General features: G+C 42.3%; 1 protein-coding gene across 1 annotated transcript; it reads right to left on the bottom strand.

Moving 5' to 3' along the window:
• Window positions 1–1066: 1066 nt before the first annotated feature.
• On the bottom strand, window positions 1067–23589 carry LOC307240602 (glycogen phosphorylase, muscle form). Its single transcript, XM_080014431.1, has 20 exons — window positions 23274–23589; window positions 20967–21068; window positions 20144–20222; window positions 19910–20013; window positions 19423–19554; window positions 18795–18906; window positions 18352–18434; window positions 16639–16782; window positions 16343–16435; window positions 15467–15613; window positions 14679–14842; window positions 14027–14141; window positions 13787–13888; window positions 5893–6040; window positions 5466–5524; window positions 5231–5372; window positions 3221–3428; window positions 2241–2375; window positions 1996–2062; window positions 1067–1869 (listed from the first exon to the last, which is right to left on the bottom strand). The coding sequence occupies exons 1-20, from the start codon at window positions 23514–23516 to the stop codon at window positions 1720–1722; spliced, it is 2529 nt and encodes an 842-aa protein (XP_079870557.1). The 5' UTR covers window positions 23517–23589; the 3' UTR covers window positions 1067–1719.
• Window positions 23590–26665: the final 3076 nt, after the last annotated feature.

Below are 26665 nucleotides of genomic sequence, written 5' to 3'. Positions count from 1 at the left end.
GGCGGGAGAACATGAGGTTTTGATTGTTTTCCCGATTTTGTCGAGACGTACAGCCGTTCCCAAACTTTACGAGGTGACCGCCCTCTCAACAATGTCCACATTTCGTGTCAAATTATCAGCACGTTGGCGTTGCCGTTTTATGGAGCTGGGCGTTTTTTTGTTTCGTTTAATTAGGGAATGGAGGAAAATAAACACATCTAAAATAAAAGCACCGTTTTTATTTGTTTCGGTTGGAGAAACGGGGATGGGGACGCACGGCGGAGAAAATATGTGCCGGTACCCCCCTTATTCACATGTGGGCGGGGTTGGGGGGAACTTGTTCGAGCCGGAGCTCACAACTTGTGAGGTCTAATAACTAAAAGAAAAAGTGCGCTCCGACTTCATATCATATATGTTTTACAATATGTCCACTTGATTTGTCCGCTCGAGAGGGCAGAATACAGTCTCAGCGGCTCGTGAGAAGTGCCGGTACTCAAGAAAAAAGTCATAGTACTCGAAAGAGTGAAACGTTGATGTGAGTACTGCCACTACCAAAATAACATTATGAAGGTATGTTATTACAATGATGTGTTATGCAATTTGTGAGAAAGTCACCCGGGTTTAATGTATAATTAATTGTACTGAGAAAAGGCTAAAAAGTTAACTATTGGAATAAAGAGGCCACGCAGGTATCCCCAACTTAGCTACTTATCCACAGTAACTTTGTTCCTCACTAAATGGAATAGGATAAAATAATAAAGGGAAGGTCACACAGGTTTGGGATGTAATCAGTTAAGAGTTATTTACCTAAAACTGACCTCATTCAATGAAAATCTGTTGACCATTAACAACTGAAAAGCATGAATTGCATTAAAGCAAAGCAAAAAGCATTTATCCCATACACTAGGCCCAACATGATCCCTTAATATAAGTAATGGAGTAAAATGTAGGAAAATAAGTGTCAAACTGAACTGAATTTGTACATTCAAAGGTATAAACCTTAATTTATATTTTGCTTTTTGCTGCTCTAAATTAATGTCAGTCAGGTGCCATGTATACTGTGAACAAAATGTAAAAAAATATTGACCAATTTGCGGTAGTTTTTTTATTCATTTTTGAAAGCCCTACAGAAACATACTGTTATTTAAAAACAAAACAATTATAATTATAATTTAATGATAAAAATCACCAAAACAAATTTAATTTAAATAAAGAAATTAATAAAGAAATTAATTAATTGATTGATTGTTTGATTGATAGATAAATAAATAAATAATAATATTAACCTTGTGAATTATATCGATTCTAACCTAATAAGTGTGAAAGAGACCACAAAGAGCTTAGAGAACTTATCTTTACTTAGTACATAAACACAGGCTTATCTAAATGAAATTAACTCAAACATTTCACATTTTTTTTTAGACAGGGGATTTATTCAGCAGGGGACTTGTTTACATCAGGATGGATTAGATTAGATTACCCCCAAAAAAAAAAAAAAAGAGCACCGTTGAATTCACAAAACTCCTACAAAGGTAACGCAACAAGCTCTCACGCCCTGTCTTGAAAACATCCTGGGATTAATGGCATTACAGAGGGAGAACCACTGGCATTGAAAGTAACTGCGGAACAGTGGAAAGGATCTTTTCTTTTCCCACCAGCATTTCTATTTGCATGTATGCATCTCGCAGCACACATGGCGTAGTAGTTATGAGTCAAGGACAGGATTTTGGACGGACGAGTCTATGGTTTGTCATCCGGTGCTGGGATCTTCTCCAGGGAGGGCTCCATGCCCCAGATCTCACGAGCGTATTGGCCAATGGTGCGATCGCTGGAGAATTTGCCACAGCCTGCGATATTGTAAATCACCTTCTTGGTCCATTCCTTGGGGTTCTGGCGGTGAGAAAAGAGGTGGATTAATCTGGTTCTTTAAATCAATCAAACGATCAATATTATTCTCCTATTATTATTTGGAATACACCGTTACATTACTCTTTACAGGATACCCTTTGCGCCTACCTTGTACACCGCGTTGACATGTTCCTGGCATTTCATGTAGTCTTCATAGTCAGCAAACACTTTAAATCTGAACAGACACAAATTCCATGTTAGGGCCCATATGTGTGTGTGTGTGTGTGTGTGTGTGTGTGTGTGTGTGTGTGTGTGTGTGTGTGTGTGTGTGTGTGTGTGTGCGTGCACGTGCGTGTGTGTGTGTGTGTTTCACGTGTGGAAATATTCTTTTGCCTGTCAACGTCTGCCGTCACCTGTCATGATGCATCAGCATGTTCACAATTTCTTTAAATAGGTCAGGCTGCTTTGGGCTGAAGAAACCTCCGGCGATCTGGTCAATGGCCTGCTTCAACTCTGGCAGGCGGTTGTAATACTCTTCAGCATTGTATCTAAGCAAAGGGAAAGGGCACACGCTCATTTAATGTGTCAACTATACGCCTCCAAGGTGGAGTTTAGGTTTGCGAAGTCAATCTTTATCCAAGGAAGAGGATACAGGGCTCTAGGGGAAAAGTGTTCACCACACCAACACCTGTGAGACCGCAGAGCGGCAGCATTCATTTTGGGTGCAGAGTTCATAACGTAACTGTCTTTGGTCTCATTAGGTTTCTGTGGACACCAAGGCCTTTCTTTGACTTTGGTACGTTCTGTTGTCCAATCCCATCTACGCTGCTTTAAAGGCAGCATATCTTCTGCTGTGTGTGCACTTTACTTGGAAACATGGCATGGACCCAAGCTTTCCGCTCTAACACAATCAACCATTTGCCAACTCAGCCAGTAGCAGCAAGTTACCTCAGGAACATCTGTCTCATTGGATTATACACAGTATTCTTGCGGCATACAGTATACTGCCTTGCAACATACTGTATGTTGGCAGATAAAGAAAAGATATACCAAACATGACAAACCTTTTAAAATACACGAATACTCTCTGCCTGCAGGCATCCAAGCAAGCTATTTGTACAGTGTACAGTAAGTGACCACTTGAAATTAAAATAATCCATAAGGTTATTAAGTCAAAAACCCAATATTTTATACTCTATTTAGATGTAATTTTATAAGAAACAGGGCCTGGTCCTGGATGTTGGAAAACATGCTGCGGGTTTGAACGGCATTCCGAGACTTGTAGTGCAATCCACCCGACACAGATGATCTCCTGGATTGCCGCTTTGAAACAAAAAATAAAATATGAGCTTTCCCAGACATTTATTTTCCCCTTTGCAATAGCAATCCTTACCCCTTCTTCTCAAGAGCTTCAACGTCGTCCACCCTCATGCCGAAGATGAAGATGTTATCCTCACCCGCCTCCTCGGCCATCTCTACATTGGCCCCATCCATGGTGCCAATGGTGAGAGCGCCATTCAGCATGAACTTCATGTTGCCGGTGCCAGAGGCCTCCGTGCCCGCTGTTGAGATCTGCTGGGACAGGTCCGCTGCAGGGATGGCTGCAGGAGGCCACAGAAAGGATCCCGGTGATTACTTTACACCGCGTTCCAAATTATTATGCAAATGATATTTTTCTCTGATTTTCCTAAATAGACGATGCAAATGACAGTCATTATAATTTTCAAGTCATCAACCGTTAGGGTATAATTCAAATGTTATTGAACAAACCTCCCAATGATAACAGTATGTTTTTTTTAAATAAAAAACTTAAAATGCACTGTTCCAAATGATTATGCACAACAGAGTTTCAAAATAATTTATAGGTTGTAAATAACTGTAAATGGTCATTTGTTGAATTTGCAGCACTAGGAGGTCATATTTACTGAAATCAAAAGCTATTTCAATCAAAAACATCTTAACAGGCCAAATTACATGTTAACACAGGAGCCTTCTTTGATATCACCTTCACAATTCCTGCATCCATTGAACTTGTGAGTTTTTGGAGAGTTTCTGCTTGAAGAAATTCAAGCAGAAACTCTTGCTCAGTTTTGCTCAGGATGTCAGAAGAGCCTCCCAGAGCTGCTGTTTTAATGCAAACTGCCTCCACCCTCATAGATCTTTTGCTTGAGGGATGCTCCAAAGGTTCTCAATAGGCTTGAGGTCCGGGGAGGATGGGGGCCACACCATGAGTTTCTCTCCTTTTATGACCATAGCAGCCAATGACACAGAGGTATTCTTTGCAGCATGAGATGGTGCATTGTCAGGCATGAAGATGATTTTGCTACGGAAGGCAGGGTTCTTCTTTTTGTACCATGGAAGAAAGTGCTCAGTCACAAACTCTATATACTTTGCCGAGGTCATTTTCACACCTTCATGGACCCTAAAGGGGCCTACCAGCTCTCTCCCCATGATTCCGGCCCAAAACATGACTCTGCCACCTCCTTGCTGACGTGGCAGCCTTGTTGGACATGGTGGCCATCCACCAACCATCCACTACTCCATCCATCTGGACCATCCAGGGTTGCACGGCACTCATCAGTAAACAAGACTGTTTGAAAATGAGTCTTCATGTATTTCTGGGCCCCCTGCAACCGTTTCTGCTTGTAAGCGTTGGTTAGGGGGGGCCCAATAGTAGCTTTATGCACAACTGCAAGCCTCTGGAGGATCCAACACCTTGGGTTTGCGGGACTCCAGAGGCACCAGCAGCCTCAAATACCTGTTTGCTGCTTTGTAACGGCATTTTAGCAGCTGCTCTCTTAATCCCATGAATTTGTTTGGCAGAAACCTTCCTCATTCTGCCTTTATCTGCACCAACCCGTCTGTGCTCTGAATCAGCCACAAATCTCTTCACAGTACGATGATCACGCTTAAGTTTTCGTGAAATATCAAATGTTTTCATACCTTGTCCAAGGCATTGCACTATTTGAGGCTTTTCGGCAGCAGAGAGATCCTTTTTCTTTCCAATATTGCTTGAAACCTGTGGCCTGCTTAATAATGTGGAGCGTCCTTCTTAAGTAGTTTTACTTTAACTGGGCTCACCTGGCAAACTAATTGTCACAGGTGTCTGAGGTTGATTTCAGTGATCCAAAGAGCTCTGAGACACAATACCATCCATGAGTTTAATTGAAAAACAAAAAATGTAATGTTTATGACACTTAAATCCAATTTGAATAATAATTTGGAACGCGGTGTAATAACTGCCTTTGTGTGGATAGTTTGTGAGTGCTTGTGTCTCAGTCAGTTTCCTCGTTGGGTAAGGAGGGCGTGAGTAGAATGGCAAAAAAGATTCAAGGTGAGCGAGAGGAAGAATCGAATTGAAACACACAGGAGAAGAGAGAGAATGATGAGCAGGGCGGAGTACCTTTTTCGGCCAGCGTAACTCTGTAGTTCTCCAAAAAGATGACTTTCAGACGGTCCCCGACGACAGGGTCGTTGTTGACCACCTCACCAATAGCGGTGATCATACGAATAATCATCTTGGCTGTGTGGTAACCAGGGGCCGCCTGCACAACAGGAGTGGTATTAGCAAATGGCTTGAGACTCTGTCATTGCGCCGTGAATTTGTCGTCGTGGGTGTTCGGATTAGAAGCACCAACCTTTCCTCCAATCATGACCGTCCTGGGAGTCCACTGCTTGTTGGGTTCCTTCTTGATGCCTGAGAGAGTTACAGCAGGTGTTAGAAGGCTGGGATGCTCATTTATATTGCTATTGATTTCTCCGTCCGTGTGCGCGAGACAAATATTGATCTAAACACGAGAAACAGTTATTAAGAAAAAATCATCCAGAGGCGTGGGTATGCGTTTTAAGTTGTCTTAATATTTGGCAGGTTTTCATAACATTATACTTAGTGACATTGATAATAATAGGTTCCTGTCTTTGTATCATCGCAAGCTGTGGCGGGATGACAACGTACTTTGTATGTCCTTAATTTATAATGACATCAAACTCAAACAGTAGTTTAAGTGATTTAATGCAGTGCATTCAAATTACGCACTTTTGTATATATTTATATAACAAACTTACGGTTATAGTAGGTGATGATGTGCAGGCAGTTGAGTAGCTGTCTCTTGTACTCGTGGATTCTCTTGACTTGGATATCAAACATGGAGTTGGGGTTTATCTTTACTTTGTAGTGCTCCTCCAGGTGCACAGCAAACTTCAACTTGTTCTCCTATATATGCAATAAACAGCCAAAGTGTTCATAATGTGAATCTCAAATCATAATTACTTTAAGGCGCGTTACAAGAAGATAACAAAAACACGATGAAGAATATAAAAGACAACTTGACAGTTATAACAAAGCAGTTAAAATCATATATTTCCATACGTAGACAGGCATATAGAACCATACATATGCACATATACTGTATATACATGTACATGAACACATATGTGTTGCCCTCATGATGCTCATCATCATGTTTGTGATCATGCTATCACAAACATGTTAAATTGGTAATATTGTGTATATGTGAGTATTGAAAAGATCTGAGTTTTAAGCCTTGATTTAAATATAATTGAGCTTGTGGAGCTGCCGTTTTAAAATTAAAAATGGAACTAACAAATGCAAAGCACTGCAAAATGATGTAACTTTGAAAACCATAAGTCATACTGAAAATGTCAGCTTGAGTAACAGATCATTTTAATGTGACTTTCTCACCAAAGTGTGAACTTTAATGGTCCTTTAATTTGGGTTTTAAAGGATGAGGGGCTATCAAAGGTGATTCCAAGGTTTTTAACATTCTGGCTCTGAGAGACTTGGCAAACATCGATGTTGATACAGACATTCAATGTTTTGAGTTCAGACAGACATTCTTGTAGCTTCAGAAGCTGCAGGGGATCAGTAGGTTTTATGGGAAAGTTCAGCTGGATGTCATCAGCATAAATGCAGAGGTTGATGTCATGTTTCTGGATAATATGGCGAGGAAGCATGTGAACTAAGAATAGCAATGGGTCAAGCAGTGAACCCTGTGGTACACTGAACTTTAACATGGAGCTTTCTGGGGCGTTTTTGTAATTCATGAACATATGACTGGAGGAATCTGGAACCTGTAGGAGTCCACCTTCTCAACCTGTAGGAGTCCACCTTCTCAACCTATAGAAGTCCACCATATCAACCTATAGAAGTCCACCATCTCATCCTGTAGGAGTCCACCATCTCTACCGGTGGGAGTCCACCATCTCTACCTTTAGGAGTCCACCATCTCAACCTGTAGGAGTCCACCATCTCTACTTGAAAGAGTATCATCTCTACCTGTAGGAGTTCACCATCTCAAATCTGTAGGAGTCCACCATCTCTCCCTGTGGGAATCCACCATCTCAACCTGTAGTAGTCCACTATCTCAACTTGTAGGAGTCCACCATCTCATCCTGTAGGAGTCCACCATCTCTACCGGTGGGAGTCCACCATCTCTACCTTTAGGAGTCCACCATCTCAACCTGTAGGAGTCCACCATCTCTACTTGAAAGAGTATCATCTCTTCCTGTAGGAGTTCACCATCTCAAATCTGTAGGAGTCCACCATCTCTCCCTGTGGGAATCCACCATCTCAACCTGTATTAGTCCACTATCTCAACTTGTAGGAGTCCACCATCTCAACCTGTAGGAGTCCACCATCTCAACCTGTAGGAGTCTACCATCTCTAACCTGTGGGAGTCCACCATCTCAACTTGTAGTAGTCCACCATCTCAACCTGAAGAAGTACACCATCTCAACCTGTAGTAGTCCACCATCTCTACCTGGAGTAGTCTACCATCTCTACCTGTAGGAGTTCGCCATCTCTAACCTGTGGGAGTCCACCATCTCAACCTGTAGTAGTCCACCATCTCTACCTGTAGGAGTCCACCATCTCAACCTGTAGGAGTCCACCATCTCAACCTGTAGGAGTCTACCATCTCTAACTGAAGTAGTCCACCATCTCAACCTGTAGGAGTCTACCATCTCAACCTGAAGGAGTTCACCATCTCCAACCTGTGGGAGTCCACCATTTCTACCTGTAGTAGTCCACCATTTCTACCTGTAGGAGTCCATTATCTCAACTTGTGTGAGTCTACCATCTCTACCTGTAGGAGTCAACCATCTCTACTTGTGGGAGTCCACCATCTCAACATGTGAGATTCTATAATCTCTACCTCCTCCACCTGAATAGTCGTGGGTGCAGCAGGTAGATGACAGGATCCTCCACGCCAATGCGAGACTGGTACGCAAACCGCAGAGGGTCCAGGAAGTCAATCAACATTGCCCCTGACAACCATGCCTCAGTGGCCTCACCCAAGACAAGAAACTATTTATAATTATAATAATTTCATAAGTATTATTTAGTGAACAAGTAAGAAATGAAGTTTAACTTGTTTATTTATTGTATTTTAGTTAAAGAACATCAACTTTTCTGCCTGACCGTTTTCCCCCCTTTTTTTTTACCTAATTGAATCTCCCTGTGTTGAAAATGTGTTAAAGGGGCAATGGACAACTTTTGCGCCGCAGTCGCAAAGACAACCGGATCACTTTCCGATCGCTCAGAGCGCACCGTGGGAACAATCAACACCACTTTGGAAACAAGAGAGCAGAAAGAAGCATGTTCACTGGAGAGGAAGATTGCAATTTTCACAATTTTAGTTTCATTTTATTTATTTTCGTTGCCCAATCATAGACATATACACCGATCAGCCACAACATTAAAATTCTGACAGGTGAAGTGAATAACATTGATCATCTCGTTCCAATGGCACCTGTCAAGGGGTGGGATATATAAGGCAACAAGTGAACAGCCAGTTCTTGAAGTTGATGTGTTGGAAGCAGGAAAAATGTTCAAGCCTAAGGATCTGAGCCACTTTGACAAGGACCAAATTGTGATGGCTCAGCGACTGGGTCAGAGCATCTCCAAAACAACAGGTCTGGTGGGGTGTTCCCGGTATGTAGTGGTAAGTACCTACCAAAAGTGGCCAAGGAAGAGCTACTGTAGCACAAATTGCTGAAAAAGTTAATGCTGCTATGATATGTTTTGTGAACGTTTTGGCAGGACAAGGGGACCTACACAATATAAGTGGTTACTAGTGGTGGTTTTAATGATCTGGCTGATCGGTGTAAACGTAGACGCTGCTTTGTTGCTGCAATACATCAACATCGGTGCCATATTGGAACAGGCAAGACTGTCCCGTAAACAATTACAAGTAAATGGGGGAGCTGCGGTTTTTCTAGATGAAACGCACTATAACGTTAACATTTCTCAACCGATTTAATGAGTCTTTCTGACATTCTAGCGTTTATGATCTACCTGGACTAGATTGCTCCACCGTCCACCATTTCCACTAACGTTTGCTTATGGTTAAAGCACTTTCTGTGATGTACTGCGTCTAATGGATCATTTTCCCAGGGTTTTGTACCTGGTGGCAGTCCGACTGCATAGTGATATCAAGTCTTATAGGATACCAATCTAACCAATCCGATGTTGTCATCATTCCAAAGCCATTACACTGTGCAATCAACATTAACTTCATTATGATGGGCAAAAGCAAAAAATTGTCTGTCAATCCTTTAATGGCGTTAAAAATATATATATCACGTTAATAGGTCACTAACACTTTATTAACGTGTTAACTTTGACAGCCATAGTATTAATCCAGAGAAATGGGCTGTTCGAGCAGCAGACAGAGCCGGCACTTATGGCACTTATGCCAAAACGTTGTTCTACTTATGCCAAAAAGAAATTCCACACTGGATGATTGCCACTTTCCAGTTTTCTACGTCTTTGTTTACGGTGTCTGGATGTACCACAGACAGACCTTTAGTCCAAGCAATTTTCAAAGGGATCGAACTGTGTTTTGCTAAATGGTGTTAAAATCTCCTGGGAGGGTATCAGCAGAACAAGAATGACGCAGGGATACAGCAAGAGCAACTTCTAGACACTGAGCAAGTCTCCACTCAATGTTTGAGCCGCTTCCCTCTGGCCGGCAGCGAGGAAGATTCATAAGAAATTCTTTGTCCCCCTCTACTGTTGTGTTTTGTCTCGTTGTCTTAACACACATAGAATCTATGTTCATGGACTTTTGGTGAAGCTGGGTGTGTTGTTTCGGGTGAAATGCTGTTCACTTCCTCGTCGCCTTGAAGCCGCACAAACAGCTAGATGTTTATGATATAAATAAATGTTTTTAAAATCCAACTGTTAACAGCTGTGTTAAATTCTGACTATGTACAGTATGTTGTTAAGATTGTGGCTGGGTACTGTAGCTCATACAAATCAATTAACAGTTGCATTTACCCATCGTTCAGTCCACACCCCAACCCAAGTGTGACAACGTTCCACCGTCAAACATCTCTGCTCAAAGAGAAAGTAAACTAACGGGTGCTACCTATACTCGTATTATTTCCCCATAACATATTGAATACGTAATATTATTGTTCCACCCCATATTCTTTGTCTCTTTTATAAATAGGAACTGAAAATTAGTTAAAAAAAAAAAAAGTTTAATCATTGAATTTTCACGGTGTCTGTGCAGCCTTGTTGTCCATGGAAACGAAGATGAATGCAGCTTTAAAGGTATGGTTTCCTTATGCAGAAACGGTCCGTTTACCTTCCCAATAACTACATCACTGCATAACTCCTAAACATTCACAGACAAGCCTTATATATGGTTATTTGTGATGCTGTGTACATATTCAAAGATACTACCGCCTTTTTCTTTCAAACCAATTTGGTCGCAGATGTCCGGATTTGGTACAGGCGTAAGGCACTTACAGTGAGGCAGAGCTGCTTTGCAGGCTGTGACGTACGAGCGCGGAGGCAGCTGTGCGTAGGAGTGTGCGTTCTGGCCTTGCCTCGACAACATCAAGCTCGCTCTGGCCCGCGCTCCCTCACACAGTGGTAAACATTTTGGCTGCGCTGGCTGCTTGCTCCGAACACCATGAAAAACACTGCTTGCATAATCAAATTTTTTTTTTTTTTCTAAATTCTGAATTTTACATTTTAGAAAACAGAAGAGCGGCAAAGTTCGGAAACAAAAATATTTTCCATAGCCTCTTTTGTTTTTCACATACATTTTCACATCCAGACCTGTAAATTTATTAAATCAAATTCCATACTTTTCCATAGTGCATAGGAACCCTGTATGATTTTTATTGACCCCACTATGTGTTGTCTCTCAGTTCAGATTAACAATTTCTTAAAAGCTAAATTGATTCTAAACTGCTGCTTATTGCTTCTTATATAGATCGCTCTAAATAAATATTATTTAATATATAAGATACTGTAATTCGCAGTTACCAAGAATTTTACTGGCAAATGTTGGACGAATAAATGTTGGACAATAAAATGGACGAACTACACGCACGGATTTACTTCCGGCGGGACATTGCGAACTGTTGCTTGCTGGCGTTTACTGAGACCTGGCTTGACCCTACGGTGCCTGACTCGGCCTGAGAATGGGTAACCTCGGCTCCTCTGCACTGACCCTGAACACCGGAGCGCCTCGGGGCTGCGTACTCAGTCCCCCTCCTGTATCTGCTGTTCACGCATGACTGTGTGGTCACGCGCAGCCCCAACGTCATCATCAAGTTTGCAGACGACACCGCCATCCCGGGTCTCATCTCCAACAACAATGGGACCGCCTACGGAGAGCAGATCAGCGTCTTGGCAACTTGGTGCCGGGACAGCAACCTCTCTCTCAACGTCTGCAAGACTGAGGAGATGATGGTGGACTTCAGGAAGCAGCAGGGGAGGGGTCATGCCCCCCCCATACATATCGATGGAGCTGAAGTGGAGAGAGTCTCCTGCTTCAAGTTCCTCGGTGTGTTTATCAAAGAGGACTTCACTTGGTGAGGAGACTCAACAAGTTTGCCATTTCTGCAAAAGCACACAAAAACTTCTACAGGTGCGCCATTGATAGCCTTCTCCCTCTGGCTGCATTACTGGGGTCCTGATTACTGGATTACTGCAGCAGAGCAGCTGCCGTACCAGAACCCTCTGCACCCTCCAGAGGGTGCTGAAGACAGCCGAGCGCATCACTGACTTCCTTCTCCCCTCCATGTAAGGCACCTACCACACACGATGCCTTAGGAAAGCATGGAAAATCATAAAAGACTACAGCCACAGAGGCTATGGAATGTTCACGTTGCTCCCGTCTGGTAGACGTTACCGGAGCATTCGGGCACGGACTACCAGACTCAAAAAACTTTTTTTATCACCAGGCCACCAGGCTTCTTAAACAGAACTACTAAGCTACAGATCATATTGATGACCCATGAACAATTATACATACTGTATGCTCTGGTCACTTGTACATTCAATGTAAATTACTAATTGAATGTACATATTCATCAGCACACTCCACCTTATATTATAATATTTAATATCCTATTCAGTCATACTCTCCCTCTGTCTACAACCATCAGGATATGCTATTCTATTCCCCATTTTTACATTCCCTGGACCCGCTGCTTGTGCTTTGTTTATTTTTTTTAATCAGGGAGTCCACCATCAGGGGTCTAGCCTGCAGGGCTGGAAACCTATTGTCTTTGTTCTGATTTTTATCATTATTAATCTTCTTGGTGTTTTTCAGGCTAAAAGTATCTGAAACACGGCAACTGTAGTACGCACAGACATGGTTGAAGTCTCAATGGAACCCGGGACATCTTGTGGTTCAAGTTTGATCAATATGGATGTACATTTGGAGCATGCATTAGTGAAAAACTATTGCAAATTTACCGGAAGTTGAAGAACATTGGCACACCATGATTAGTTATCATCGTTATTAGTTCATTATCATCATCCAATGTTATATGCCCAAGCGTCGTCTCTGGGTGGTCATTCACATCCAGCGACTTGCGCGTCTGCATAGCGCTCCAGGTATTTACGCTTGTTCGAAAACGAGGGACAGTATGAGCCGATTGTTGCGATTTTGAAAACTTTTATCCGTCACAGAAGGAGTTTCCTCACCGCAGGGACTTTGTCATAGTAATAATAATAACTTTTGGAGGACTTTTATGTCCCCACTGCATGATCTTGAAGTTCTTAAAAGTCCACGGTGATTGGTCGAACAAATAATAATAATAATATACTTGTGAATTGTGCTATTATGACGTGATATCTCTCTCTTTTCACTGTATTTACAACAAAATACTGTTACAACGATAAATTTGCGATATAGTTGGGAATTGTATAATGGTGGAATTTCTGAAATTTGTAATTGCTGATGACACAAAATTATGGGGAGTTTTATGGACAAAATGTAATACTTACCTAACATGACTAAACTGGCCCCCGTGTATTGCTGCCTGTATCTATATTTATGTATATTTTTGCTATTGTTGCCATATTTCTGCTTGTGTTGCCCTCATTTTCTGACTATTGATAACAATTTAATATCCTCTTTCGGAGCTTTCTACGTAAGTGTCGTTTGCCTTGTCACAAGAATTTCCCTGTTCAGAGTGACCCTGTGCTATACTGTGCATTTGATAAATCCCGTTGGGTTCTTCTCTTGTATCCAATGGGGGGGATTGGAGCATCATCACTCCTATAGTTCTAGCTCACTTAGTATGACTGTTTGTTGTAAACCTCGCAGGGAGTGATGAGCAGTAGAGCCCAGACGCCCCGAACTCACACGGTGTACAAAAAAATAAATATATTTTTAAAGTAAAATCAAAAGGCGTCAGAAATATTGTTGACCTAGAATGCCCAGTGCCTGGTACCTCACGCAACGGAGAGCGACTGTTGGACATGACGTGGGTTTGTTTAGAATAGAATGGGCGCTGGAAAGCAACAGAAGCTGCTGAGGGAGGTGATGGATTGTAAGCTTTTTATATACGTAGCTGCTAAAATCTGGGCCACACCTGGTTTTTAATGATCGAGGACCTCCAGGACCTTAAGCCTCAGGTCCGTCGAGCATGACTTTTTATACGTGCTCAAACGTATTCGTTCATTTACCTGCTTGATTTTGGCGATGTCGCGGATGAAAGCCTCGTCGTTGATGTGCTTCAGGAGTCCCTTCAGCTGGTCCAGGTCGCGGATGAAGTCCTCTCCGATCCTCTGACGAGCATAAAGTAACGTTCAAACAACATCTGAATATAATAAAGCAGCGTTCCCAGATACTGTACAGCATGTGTTTGTCCGAGGGCGAGTGTGCGTGTGTGTCTGTGTGTGTGTGTGTGCGTGCGATTCGCCCACCTCAGCGATGACCTCCGCCAAGCCAGGGTTGCACATGACCAGCCAGCGGCGAGGGGTGATGCCGTTGGTCTTGTTCTGGAACTTGTTCGGCTCCATCTCGTAGAAGTCCTTGAAGCTGGAAGACGTTTCCAAGGCGCCACGGGCATTAAAAGCATGACATAATGTGGTGGGGGGAAAAAATGAGCCGACTGCGACTCTATCGTCATATTTGGCTTGAAAACGAAATGTCTGTTATCTGGGTCTTTTGACTGCTGTTGTTGATGCTATTCTACCAGATGGTCAAGGGGAGTGCGAGCGGAGGGGCTCACTGGAAGTGTTATCATGAGGTCTTATCAGGGTCCTCCAGTCAACAACCCCCTTTTATCCCCATACGTAAATTCCTAAATAGTAGTAAATAGTATAGTAGAATTCCTCCGGCATGCTCCCGGGCGTGTCAGATGCCTCCTCTTGAGCTCGATGAAGCTGTCGTCGCTTGCATTCTCGCCGAGATCGGAGGTTCGTTCATGAAAGCGGTAAATGTGAATTTTCCACCACACGTGTGAATCCATGCAAAAGTGTTTCGGATTTGTTAATCGCCAAATACATGTTAGAAAAACGTCCAGGAAACAGGTATTAATGGGGTGAGTTTTTCAGGACGTGTGTACGGACATACATCGTTGCCTTGAGGATATCCGAGTGAATCTGGGCCACGCCGTTGACAGCATGGGAACCCACGATGCACAAGTGGGCCATGTTGATCCTCTTCTGTCCGCCCTCCTCGATCAGGGACATGCGCCGCATGCGGTCACTGTCGCCCGGAAACTTAGAGGCAACGTTCTAAGTGAAGGGAAACGCAAAAGGCAAAGGATTTGTACCTTTTCTTCTTTTTTTTTTTTTTCATTCCAAAAATATATAACGGAAGTAGTCCAATCTTCTATATTTGCTTATTTCTGTTTAGTATTTTTGCGGTTATTCTGTGTGTTTGCCAAATGTTTGACAGTTATTTATTGATTACTTTTTATTCGATTTAATTTTATTATTATTTTGTTTTTTTAATTTTTTTTTTTTTTTTTTTTTTTTTTTTTTATGCTTATCGTCTGTGGAGACTACAAATGTGTGTACCTGGAGGATTAAACTCATTCTGATACTGATTCCACTCTATTTTATTTTTCAAATCTTATTTGACATATTGTCTTATCTTTATCGACGATCGAGTATTTTGTCTTGGATGGCTAAAAAAAAAATACTGTCAGAGCGAAAAAGCCAGTTGAATGATGATGGTCAAAGTGTGGTATAATTTAAATTCACAAACTATTAATACCTATAATTAATACCTATATTTTTTTCCCCCTATTCTTAATTTCTAATCATCATGCTTTAGTTTTTACAATTTTAACCAAAAGGCCGAGAGAGCGCGTAACTTGATTTTTGTCAGTTGAGTCGTGCGCAGCCGCCACGTACCGCCAGGTGGCGTCGGTTAATCTCATAGACAATCTCCAGGTGCCTGGGCAGCAGGTGAGCAAACAGGTCGACGGGCCACCGCTCCAGCGCCTCGGGGAGGACGGTGTGGTTGGTGTAGGCACAGGTGCGAACACAGACGTCCCACGCCTGGTGTACAGGAAGACACGACAAACGGTGATGACCAAAAAAAAGATGAATGCAGGATATGGATGCCGCAACACGGATCATTATACTGTGTACTGGTATAAATGGAATAGTCTTTGTTGCCCCCTGCTGTTATCTGTAAATTCACTCATGTATGATGCTACTTGTGCCTGCCTGGCCCCATGAGAGATGCCTGTGAAAAAATGACGGCAAATGTGGAGTTGGGGTTAATGATGAATTTGCCCCGGAATGATTCTTTTCCTGTCTGCCCTGAAAAAGGACCACCCAATTATTTAACAAACAGACAGCAGACAAACCAGCAGCAATTGCCCGGTCTGTTGTCCACCGTCCGGGTGATTAACCGCGGGGCGGATATTAAAGGCACCCGGGAGCCGCCGGCGTGGGATTTATTTGCCTCAATGTGAAGCCACATTGAGTCAATTTCCATAATATGAATATCAAATAAATAAATAAATAAAACATCCTTATGACTTACAATGGCTCATCTAAACTGACCGAACTGAAAAGGAAATTTGATGGATAGATCAAAGGGAGCCAGAAATTCAAACAAAAGTTTGTACAGTCGCAGCATACCAGATCATGTCTTGTCATTTTCCGTTAGTTAAAAAAAAGAAAAAAAAAATTAAGTTTTTAACCAGTATAAGTGACCTTTTACTCAGAACTTTCGTTAGACAGACAGACAGACAGAGAGACAGACAGAGAGATTCCCACCTGATCCCAGGACAGTTTCTCCTCATCGACCAGCACCCTCATCAGCTCAGGAATGGCCATGGCGGGATGGGTGTCATTGAGCTGAATGGCAACCTGTGTTTGCATAAAGTAGCTCCACTCAGACACAGGTGTGTGTGTGTGTGTGTGTGTGTGTGTGTGTGTGTGTGTGTGCGCGCGCGTGTGTGCGCACGCGTGCGTGCGTGGGCTGCAGCTTTTAAAATATTTACGCGGCGCGAACAACAAAAAGGCTAAATGTTTCGCAGGATGGAAACACGCGTAAGACGAGAGAACGTCACCTTGTCAGGCAGTTTGCTGAAGTCTGTTCGAACAACCTCCCTGGAGCCAAACTTGGAGACCTTGAAACGCCGGATGATGTCTTGCAGGGTGGCAGACACAACAAAGTACTCCTGCTTCAGACGCAGCTCCTTTCCCTCAAAGAACTAGGAAATAAAAACAACAAACATTATATCTATATATTCATATTTATATATTTACATACATACTGTACATGTTTGTTTGCTTCAGTTCTCCATGTTACTTACTGTACCCTTCTTTGGGTGGTAAAAGAAGCCATTTCCTCAGAGTGAAATGACGGTGGTTACCCTTCAGTTCAAACATAATTCAGTCGAATAAAATACATATGAACAGAAATGAAATTTGGTGGAAATGAGGTCGACGTAGAACTATAAATATAGCATAAGTTAAATAGTGCCGTTTAGATTCCATCTTGAACACATACACACTATGCAGGTTGAGGCCAAATCGTGAGCCCTGTAAAAGTGGATAATCGCTGTAACAGGTAAAAAAATAAACATAAAAAACATCACAAACTAGTTGTTAAACTGCAGAAAAATCCAAACTATTCCCTCTCGGTGCAGCAGTTCGTAACCGAATCATCTTTTCACTGCGGTAAAAAGATCGGATTAAGGGGTTATCGCTCAAAACCCCAAAACTTGAAATAGCCCTTTAGGGGGAGTAGAAGGATTTAGTGGTCAGGGCTTATGTCAAACGTGTAAAAGAAAAGAATAAAAAATAAAAGACGTCTTCAGAAGCAAAGCGGTGGAGGAGAAGGACTGAAGAGAAAGGACACCTCGTAAAAAAAAAAATTATAATAATTTAATAAAAAATACCGCCGCCCAAATTATGGAAATCCATCTCACGTCCGGGGCCGCTGAGCCAGCCGAGATAGGCGTCTTAACGTCGCGCCTGTGTGGTTGGGCGCCGACCCACAGCGCCCGGCGTAGTGAACCCATTTCTAACACAAAGTCAGTGTTTCGCACCTCCGACGCGGGTTTCTCTGAGTGGCTGCCGTGCGATGCCGGGGGAACATTGGCGATTTTCAAGCGGGATGATTGTTGGGAACGTTGAGAGGGAGAGAGAGAGAGAGAGAGAGAGAGAGAGAGAGAGAGCGTCATCTATAAATAGACAAGTCAATTTTTTGTCAATGTCCGTTTAGCACGACTTAATGGCCTTTAATTGAACACAATGGAGAATCTCCAAATCCCAAGTGAAATGTCAGGACGTAGATGGAGTCACATTTTGGGCTGACGCTCGCTTCACACCGAGTCGGTAATCGCATCCGACAGTCGGACCCCCCCCCCCCCAGTGGCCGCCGGAAGAACTGTAACTACTGCGTTTCCCGTGCGGAATCCGACTCTCCATAGGAATGAATGGGCGTCAGGTTTGTGCCTGTCGTTTGAGGGATTCGGTATGAAGCTGGCTAGAGACCCACCAATTATATTTATTGACTTAAGTAATCCATGTAGATTTAAAGTAAGAAGAAAAAAAAAAGAGGATTTGTTTTTGATATTACACTCACTGATGTTATCAATATGAACCTTGTGTGATCCGCAGGCGATTTGTGAAAAAAAAAATAAAATCATCGGGCGTCATTTTGTGCGCTTAGGAAGAAAAAGAAAATGCACCAACGCGGCCGACACATTTTGAGAGCCCTGGAGGGTGGGATCAATTTTCCAATCGATTAAAACAATTTGAACGCAGCTCCTTACATTGTCATTTGGATAGAGCACACGGGAGATGTTCTCAGCCAAGTTCCTGTCCAACACAGCCTGGATGTAGCCGCCAACGTTGACTGTGGAAGCAAGTCGAGCATTAAAACCTTTTAAATCAGAGAAATGTAATAATAACAAACAAGAAAACCAGGAAAAGCAAGTCATGTCATCAGAGGTGGGTTACTCCAGGTCCGGAACATAAAAGCCCAGCCAGGTTTTAGCACCGCCCTGTGCACTGGTCCAGCCGGTTCCCAATGAGCTACTCCGCACGGCTGACTCCGAATCCCGGAGCGGATTTTTTCCACTTTCTGCACCCGAATGAACCCCAATGAGTAAAAACCCGGATTGATAAACCCCCTCTGCCACACACACACACACACACGCACAAGCACACGCACGCACACACACACACACACACACACACACACACACACACTTACAGTCTTTAAGGCTGAACTCGCAGGGGGCCTTAGCGGACCACAGCCTCATGGTGTTGACAACATTGTTTCTGTAGCCGGGGATGGGGGTGTCGTAGGGGAGAGCCAACACCACCTGCAGACAGTTAGCATTGAAGAAAAACATCTTCACAGTCTGAATTGAACATAATAAATTAAAATCAAATGAGATAAAATAAAATAAAATAAAATAAAATGTGATTTAATTTAATTTAATCAAATTAAATTAGATTAAATAAAACAAAATGTAATTAAATTGAATTAAACTAAATTAAAATGGCTAAATACTGTATACACAATTAGCGGAAGAATACAAAACTAAAATAAAACGTCTTATATAATTTTTTTTACAGTATCTCCCAAAGCACGATTCTATGCACAGGATAAATTATTGCCAAGTTACTCATTAAGTTATCACAGCTTTTTCTGATTCAGACATTAACATTAAAGAGGTACTGCATTCTAGAACATGTTTTTTTTTTTTTTTCTCAGCTGCAAACTGTCGCACAGTGTGAGTGAAATACAAGGCGTCACAGGACCTTCACAACAAGTCATCTGTGCGGGTAGATTTTATCATCACGGTAAAAAAAAAAAAATGAAGCGTTTCTTTGACCTGAGTGTCAACCCATTTCACTCCATCAGGCCCGTGCTCGGTTCTGCCGTAGTAGTGCACTGGACGCATGTATTCGGGGCGGGCCTTCTCCCAGGGGTTGCCGTAGCGCAGCCAGTCGTCCGCCTCCTCCACCTGAACAAGGCAACTGGTCAGTGGATGCACTGCAGGAGGCTTTGGATCCTCTTCCAAAATACATTCAAAAAACCTTTTGGGTTTGTGTTTTATTGCCAATTTGATGTTTTTATTTTTATTTTTTTATTTATTTTTTATTATTGCCTATTGTTTCGATGTGAGCTGATGTCTATCTATCCATCTATACATTGCCATTTTTTCTGGTTCACTGAGAAGTTCCCTAAAGTGCCATTAGCTATCCAATTCGATCAAATTTCCTGGTTAATTTTCATAGTCGCCACCGGACCAGTCAGAAAACCCAAGCGCGGCGTCGGTTCGTAGTCAAAAATCCAGATAAAAAAAGGGGGTCCCCCACCTGCCAGCCGCTGTGGATTTTTTGATTGAAGATCCCGAACTCATAGCGTATTCCATAGCCATAAGCCGCCAGCCCCAGCGAAGCCATGGAGTCAAGGAAACAGGCTGATGACCGCGGAAGGGAATGAAATAATGATAAAGCATCTCCACCTGGCATTCACTCGGCCCAGGCGGACATTCAAGGCCGAGTGGAGGTGCAAATCGTTTTGTTAGTCACTGAATAAAAGCCATTTACCAGCCAGACGACCAAGGCCGCCGTTGCCCAGACCAGCGTCTTCTTCCATTTCCTCCAGCTCCTCCATGTCTAGACCCAACTGATGATAAGAACAGTACTACGTAAGACACGATGTGGAAACTATGTGTAAGTATATGTAACCTGTGAAAACAAGTACTTTGTGTTTCTAATGTTAGCCATTTTCTGTTGTCCTTTATCCAATATCGAGACCCCTCCTTGTCCCATCAAATGACTCGACCCGGGATGTAAAGCACGCTTCACACCGAATCCGTCAAACGGAAGTGCATTCATTCCTGTGGGAAGTTGGGCTCCGCACGCGGCTTAAAAGTAGGTACATAAGTCAAGTATGTAAACTAATGAGGTTATTAACGATAACTGGTCTTAACGTTGGATGTCACAATATTCACTTAATCATTCACATCAATCAATTCCTTTTTATTCAAGTGAATTGTGTGCATTTTTGATTTTTTTTTTTTTTTTTTTACACTATAAAAAGGAAGTTTTTAAAACTCTCATTCATGGAAAGATGGTTTAATGTACGGCTGAGCCGACTACTCTGTGTTGTACCAGGAAAAAAACAAGTTCTTCCATTTTCCCCTGACATGTTTTGTAACCCGGACACAGCTCATCCGACGGCCGCTCGGGAGCGTGATCCGACTGTCGCATGCGATTGCGGGTTCGGTGTGAAGCGCGCTTAGCTGTCGTAGAATAGCAAGATAAGAACGTGATGGTGGCTTTTCAGTCGAATCCCTTGCAAGCTTCTTCCGGCGGTGAGGGGGGATTGTCGTGACGGAGGTTTTTTCCTTTTGGAGGAGCTTCTCACCTGGTACGTGGCCTCGTCGCAGGCGTTCTCCAGCGCCAGGTTGACCATGGTGTTCTGGAGGGTGCGGCCCATGTAGAACTCCAGAGAAATGTAGTACACGCGCTACGGACGGGGGGAGCAGAGACAAACGATGACAGTGGGAACGTGAGCTGCAGATTGAGTGCATCAGTCCGCAGTAGCACATGTGGAAAATGCACACGCTAATCCGCGGGGCTTTGTCGATCAAATACCGTGTGAACTAATAAAAACATCAATATCATCTGATTACTTTGATGACATTCATAATATTCATAATCGTATCCAGATTTCTTTTTCTTCTCGTTTTTGGCCCGTTCTACACATGTTTCTTTCCATTTCAGATTGTATTATGGTTTTCATTACCACTTATCTCTGCGTCCACGCCCAGTCTGTCTTGAATCTCGTGTAATTCTATTGTATTGTCTTGTATAACATGTATCTGATGTTTTATATTGTATGTCATCGCATCGCTCTCAAGTCGAGCAATGGAGCAATGTTTATATTATTGCTTTTTTTTGTATTTTATTTTTGATTTTGATTTTTAGGTTAATTGTATATTGGCACATTTTCCTACTTCCCAGTTAAATTCTAGGTTTACTGTACATTGGCAAGTTTTTTTCTTGCTTCATGTTTTTCCTGTTTTTGTTTTTTTGTTTGTTTATTGTATTTTTTTTGGCCAATTTCTATCTATCTATCTATCTATCTATCTATCTATCTATCTATCTATCTATCTATCTATCTATCTATCTGTCTGTCTGTCTGTCTGTCTGTCTGTCTGTCTGTCTGTCTGTCTGTCTGTCTGTCTATCTAATCTATCTGATAAATAACCAGCAGATTGGTCCAGTATATGACTGGATTGGGGTTCAGTTCCCCACCCAGGTCTTATATAGAGAGACGACACCTGATACCGGGTTTCGCCTTTTGACATTTAGTTTTGTTCTTCTGGGACGTGAGGGGCAGACACACTGCTGAGTGGGAAGAGAAGGGAGAGGTGACTGGGGTCCGGGTGAAAGATATTTGGGGGTGTTGCGTAACGGCCAGCGATTTGGGCCCGGCTATAAATAGCCCCGGTAGAGGTCACTTAAAAAGGGCGCTCGGACCCGATACCCAGTCATTGTGAGGCGGAGCGCTGGAGCCAAGTAGAAAGTGAAGCGGCTGGAGACGGGAATGAACATTTCAAATACGACAGGCATTTCACAAATAACACAACCGTTTCTAAACCATAATATAATATCCTCTCCTTAGGAATGCACAAAACACCAACAAATGAGCTCCTTTGACACTATTCCTACTCCAATTTTTTATATGATATTATAAGTTGAATTTTTTTAAACTATTGTGCTTTTTTAACTATTCTGCTCATTATAATGCTTAAAAAATATTTCCATTATCCTGCCCTATTTTCTTGTGTACACTTAATGTGAGGTTTATTGTATATTTAACTTTTTTTTCAATATATTGCCACTTTTCATATTTTTATTATTATTTATATTATATATATTATATAATATATCTATACATGTTTATTTTTATCATTTCCATCTGGGACGAATAAAGTGTCTATGCATCTATCTATCTATCAAAGATAAAATATATCAGAGCTCTAAAATTAGTTCCCACAGCCTCATGATGCTTTCTTTTGACCTTTGTGGGAGTCACCTTTGACCTTTCAGCGCAGAGCACAGGAATCGGGTGATAAAGTTAGAAGGTCAGACGGTCTCCGAGCTAAAGTCACCTTTATCCAGGAATGTTTTCACACATATCTAACCTTGTGGTCTTGGTGTCAAAGAGCAGTTTATATAACATGAGAAGTACCAAAAAAGCTCCTCTTTTTATTTCCCACGTCTGCTGAAAACGATCCATTTTCAAATACTCGTTTGATAATTAAGGCAAACAATTTTGAGAGTATAGGCTTTTTTTTTTTTATATACGTACGTCAAATTATATATTTGATTTGTATGTGACTTTTTAGCGCTCTGTAGATTCTGCTTTTACGTCCACGGCAGGAATAGAAAGTCAGGGAGACGACACGAAAGGGAAATAAGAAGATCGTCGTGCATTTCCACGGCTCTGCACTGAGGCTTTTATCCTGTGAAAGTGATATTGAGGGACCCCGAGGGAGCCCACCTACATTCTGGGGTTTTTCTTACGACGTAATAGTTATTCAAAGTCGTCATTTGTGCAATGCTCTGATGACTAGAGCGGTAATCAGTGGAACCCTGCTGCTCTAGAAGACGCTACGTTTTGGGACCGTTCAAGCCCGCCGCTCCCCCTGCCTCGCTCACTCACTTTGGGGTCTTTCTCGTAGTAGTGCTGCTGGGTCCTGATCCATCGTCCCACCAGGTGATCTCGCACGGTGTGGGCCAGAGCAAAGTAGTAATCCCGTCTCGTGGCCACATTTCGGTCTTTGACCAGCGTGAAGTGGAGGTGCCGGTTGAAGTTGGTCTTCAGGTCCGTCACGTTCTCCACGCCGGCGAGGCCTCGCACCGATATCTGCTTCTTCTTCTCATGGTCGGACAGAGGTTTGGACATGGTGGCTCCGGTGGCTTTATTTGGGGGAGGGGGAAGGAAACTGCGAATGTAAACAGTGGTGCTAGGTCCACAGGCACCCGCTCCCCAAGCTCGTGTTCCCCCTATTTATAAAGGCGGCCACTTTGAATATTGAGTGAAGGGTGGAGCTGGGGTTCGTATTTGGGAGAAGAGGGAGGAGCGGGGGCCGTTGGTCGACAGAGGTTTCTTTTTTTAACATTTTATTTTTCTCTAATTCTGTCTACATACTTGGCTTCAAATTAGGACCCCATCCCAAATAATAATAATAATAATAATAATAATAATAATAATGATAATAATAATAAAAAAGGAGAATCTCCGAGCACAATATTGAATCTAAGTAATATTACATCTCAGGACTCAGGACAGATTTACACACAGTAAACCTTGTAATGTGCTATGTATATGTAGTGCCATGTCTATAATAATAACAATTCTCACATACAGCTCTAAGATTTGCTTTAAAATGATCTTTATTTATTTCGCACCATTTGAGCTTGGTGTCTGGGCTCTACTACAGCAGCGCAGAGGCAAGCAGGCAGCAAAGCAGGTAGGGCAGGAGGGACTGGCTGCTTAAATAGGCCAGCCAAATAAGGGCGTGGCGCCGTCAAGTTGTCTGACAGAACTAGCCCCGCGAGCTACATATCATTTAGAAAATCAGTAAGAGTAGGAGGAGGAAGAAGACCGCGAACAAGTGGAATCCCAAATCAGAGCAGCGATAGCTTTGATTGCCATAAATGATTCCATGGACATAGATTGTTGTATCCATGTAAGGATGCAATAAATCGACCTTAAAACAAACCAAAAAAAAAAAGACAGACGTCTTTGATTGGCTTTGTTCAAGCTGCTCTGCTGCTCATGAACACGACAACGCAGCTGTAAACAAATCGAGTCGTGTCTCTCTCTGTGATTTGAAACGACCGTCATCATCGTAACTCTCCACTGGTGTACGGCCATAAATTCTGCTCGTTGAAGTCTGACGTGGCCAACAGAAACGCTCACGGCGGCAGATGGCAAAGGCATAATTGTTATTGACGTTCATCACCGGACATCAGCACAAAGTGGTTAATTGTTATTATCATTATTTCCCTATTGACAGCGTTCCGTTATTATGAACCTCCCACAGATTTCAGTCGTTTAGGTATTTCGGGTTTTTTTCCCAATTTGAATATATTGTATATTTTATTTTTGAACATTATCTTTTATTTTTTTAAGGTGTTTTCATTTTTTTATTATTATTATTTATTTATTTTTATATTGTTTTGGTGTTATATTTAGGTTATCTGTCTAATGGAAATTTTGAGTTAAAGGTCACTTATACAGGTTTAAAACCTTTAAGAATGTGGGGTTTTTTTAAACTAATGTAAAATGATGAGACACATAATCTAGAATGCTGCTACTGTAGAAAAAAAAGTACTGTTCAAAAATATTTTGCTTCCTTGGACTTATTAACCACTCAGGTATCCAAATTTGGCATTAATTTGATACTCGACGCAATGCCGCAAATCACTCGATGTGATAAAAGCATGAAATTTGGATACTCGGTGCCATTCCCGCTTTGGGGTAACGCGAAACCGCAACACCAGCGTCGGCTTCTGGCCGCCGTACCAAACTGTCGACCAAACATCATGAGCTGCAGCTCTTCAGATTTTCCCCGTGATCTAGAAATCTGCTTTCGGATTAAATGCTCAGGCTCCTCTGAAATTTTTTGCCAGACTCCCTGAGTCCGAGCCAAGGTCACCTCCATTTTCACTATATCACTCGACTCTAAACTATCATGAAGCCCTGACCTATAAATAGTAACTCCAACCCAATCCCAAAGGCCATGATATTTGAAAGGCATGTCTTGTTAATGTCGCCAAGAGTCGGTAAGAGTCGGCAACACCGGTATCATGCCTTTAAATTGCATAGGAACATTGTAACACAGGGTGGTGTGTACATTTGGAGCCTTCTTTCCAGGGGTGCAGTATACACCCTTCTTTGTGGTGAGGGTTAGGGCCTTTGGAGGGCAGGTTTCCTCAAACTGCTTGAAAATATCTTGTTGTTTTTTTTTGTTTTTTTTCAGAGAACACCTACTGTACCTTTGATGCAAATGAAACCTTGAAATAAAACTGGCAGCAAAACTATTGAAAGCTACATTTTCATTTGTCGTTGATCGTCCGATCGCCACCGATGCATGATTGCTGACAAAAACATACGGGGAAAAAAGCATACAGCAATGTTTTTGCAACTTGTTAAAAAATAATTCTAATCCCAAAAGGCTTTGACCGAGCACACCTCTAACTGCTGCTGTTATTTACTGTCATTCTGACTTCTGTGCAAATGCTCTATCAGACAGCAGACAAAATATATTGGAGTTGACACGCTGTAATTTGTCCATTAAGATGAGTAAATTATAGGGTAAAATGTCTAATGGCGATGTCAAATGGCGCATCAGAAGAATTCCTCCACAACAACAAACAAATGTTCGAAATTCCAAACAAATACAAGGCTTGTAACAGTCTAAACGGTTGACTGGACGCATGCTTAAATACAGAGAAAAACGTTCCACTGACATTTAAGATGTCATCAACCAATAAACCTTATGTTTAAAATGTATTAGTATAGACAAATAGACGGACAGACGGTTGGATAATAGATAGCTAGATAAATATACAGACAGACGGACAGACAGACAGACAAATAGAAGGAAAATAGATGAGAAATAGATACGCATACAGTATATACAGACAGACAAAGCGAGAGACAGACAGACAGACAGACAGACAGACAGACAGACAGTAGTGCTGCTACATGTATGTATTCTGTACATTTACTGTGTATTCTACAGGAAGGCTGCAAACTCAGTGGTAGTGTTTGGGAGAGCGTGCGCTTACCATGTTGCAGGTTGCAGTTAAATGTATTTTGTTGCTATTTTTGTTTAATTGCATCTAAATGGTATGTGTGGAACGCTCCGGCCACAGGTACGGGTTAAGGAGGGGGACGCGGAAGCTAATTGCAGGGCGAATCAGCGCAGATGCAACAAAAAGGCTGGCCAAATGTGCACATCAAGCAAAAGGAATGATCAGTCTCTGCTCCTCCTCGGTCGCGCTCTGCACCGCAGGCGTTGCCGCATCCTGCACCACGTGATC

The sequence above is a fragment of the Zeus faber genome, assembly GCF_960531495.2.
Source record: "Zeus faber genome assembly, chromosome: 14".
Lineage (NCBI taxonomy): Eukaryota > Metazoa > Chordata > Actinopteri > Zeiformes > Zeidae > Zeus > Zeus faber.
The sequence above is the reverse complement of the archived record's forward strand: the minus strand, read 5'-3'. Positions and strand labels throughout refer to the sequence as shown.

Coding starts and splice junctions, on each gene's coding strand:
- LOC307240602 (XM_080014431.1), bottom strand. CDS start 23,516: ATGTCCAAACCTCTGTCCGACCATGAGAAGAAGAAGCAGATATCGGTG. Junction 18,907..19,422: donor TGAAATGGGTTGACACTCAG/GTCAAAGAAACG, acceptor AACTGTCTGCAG/GTGGTGTTGGCTCTCCCCTA. Junction 6,041..13,786: donor ACATCGCCAAAATCAAGCAG/GTAAATGAACGA, acceptor TTGCATATATAG/GAGAACAAGTTGAAGTTTGC.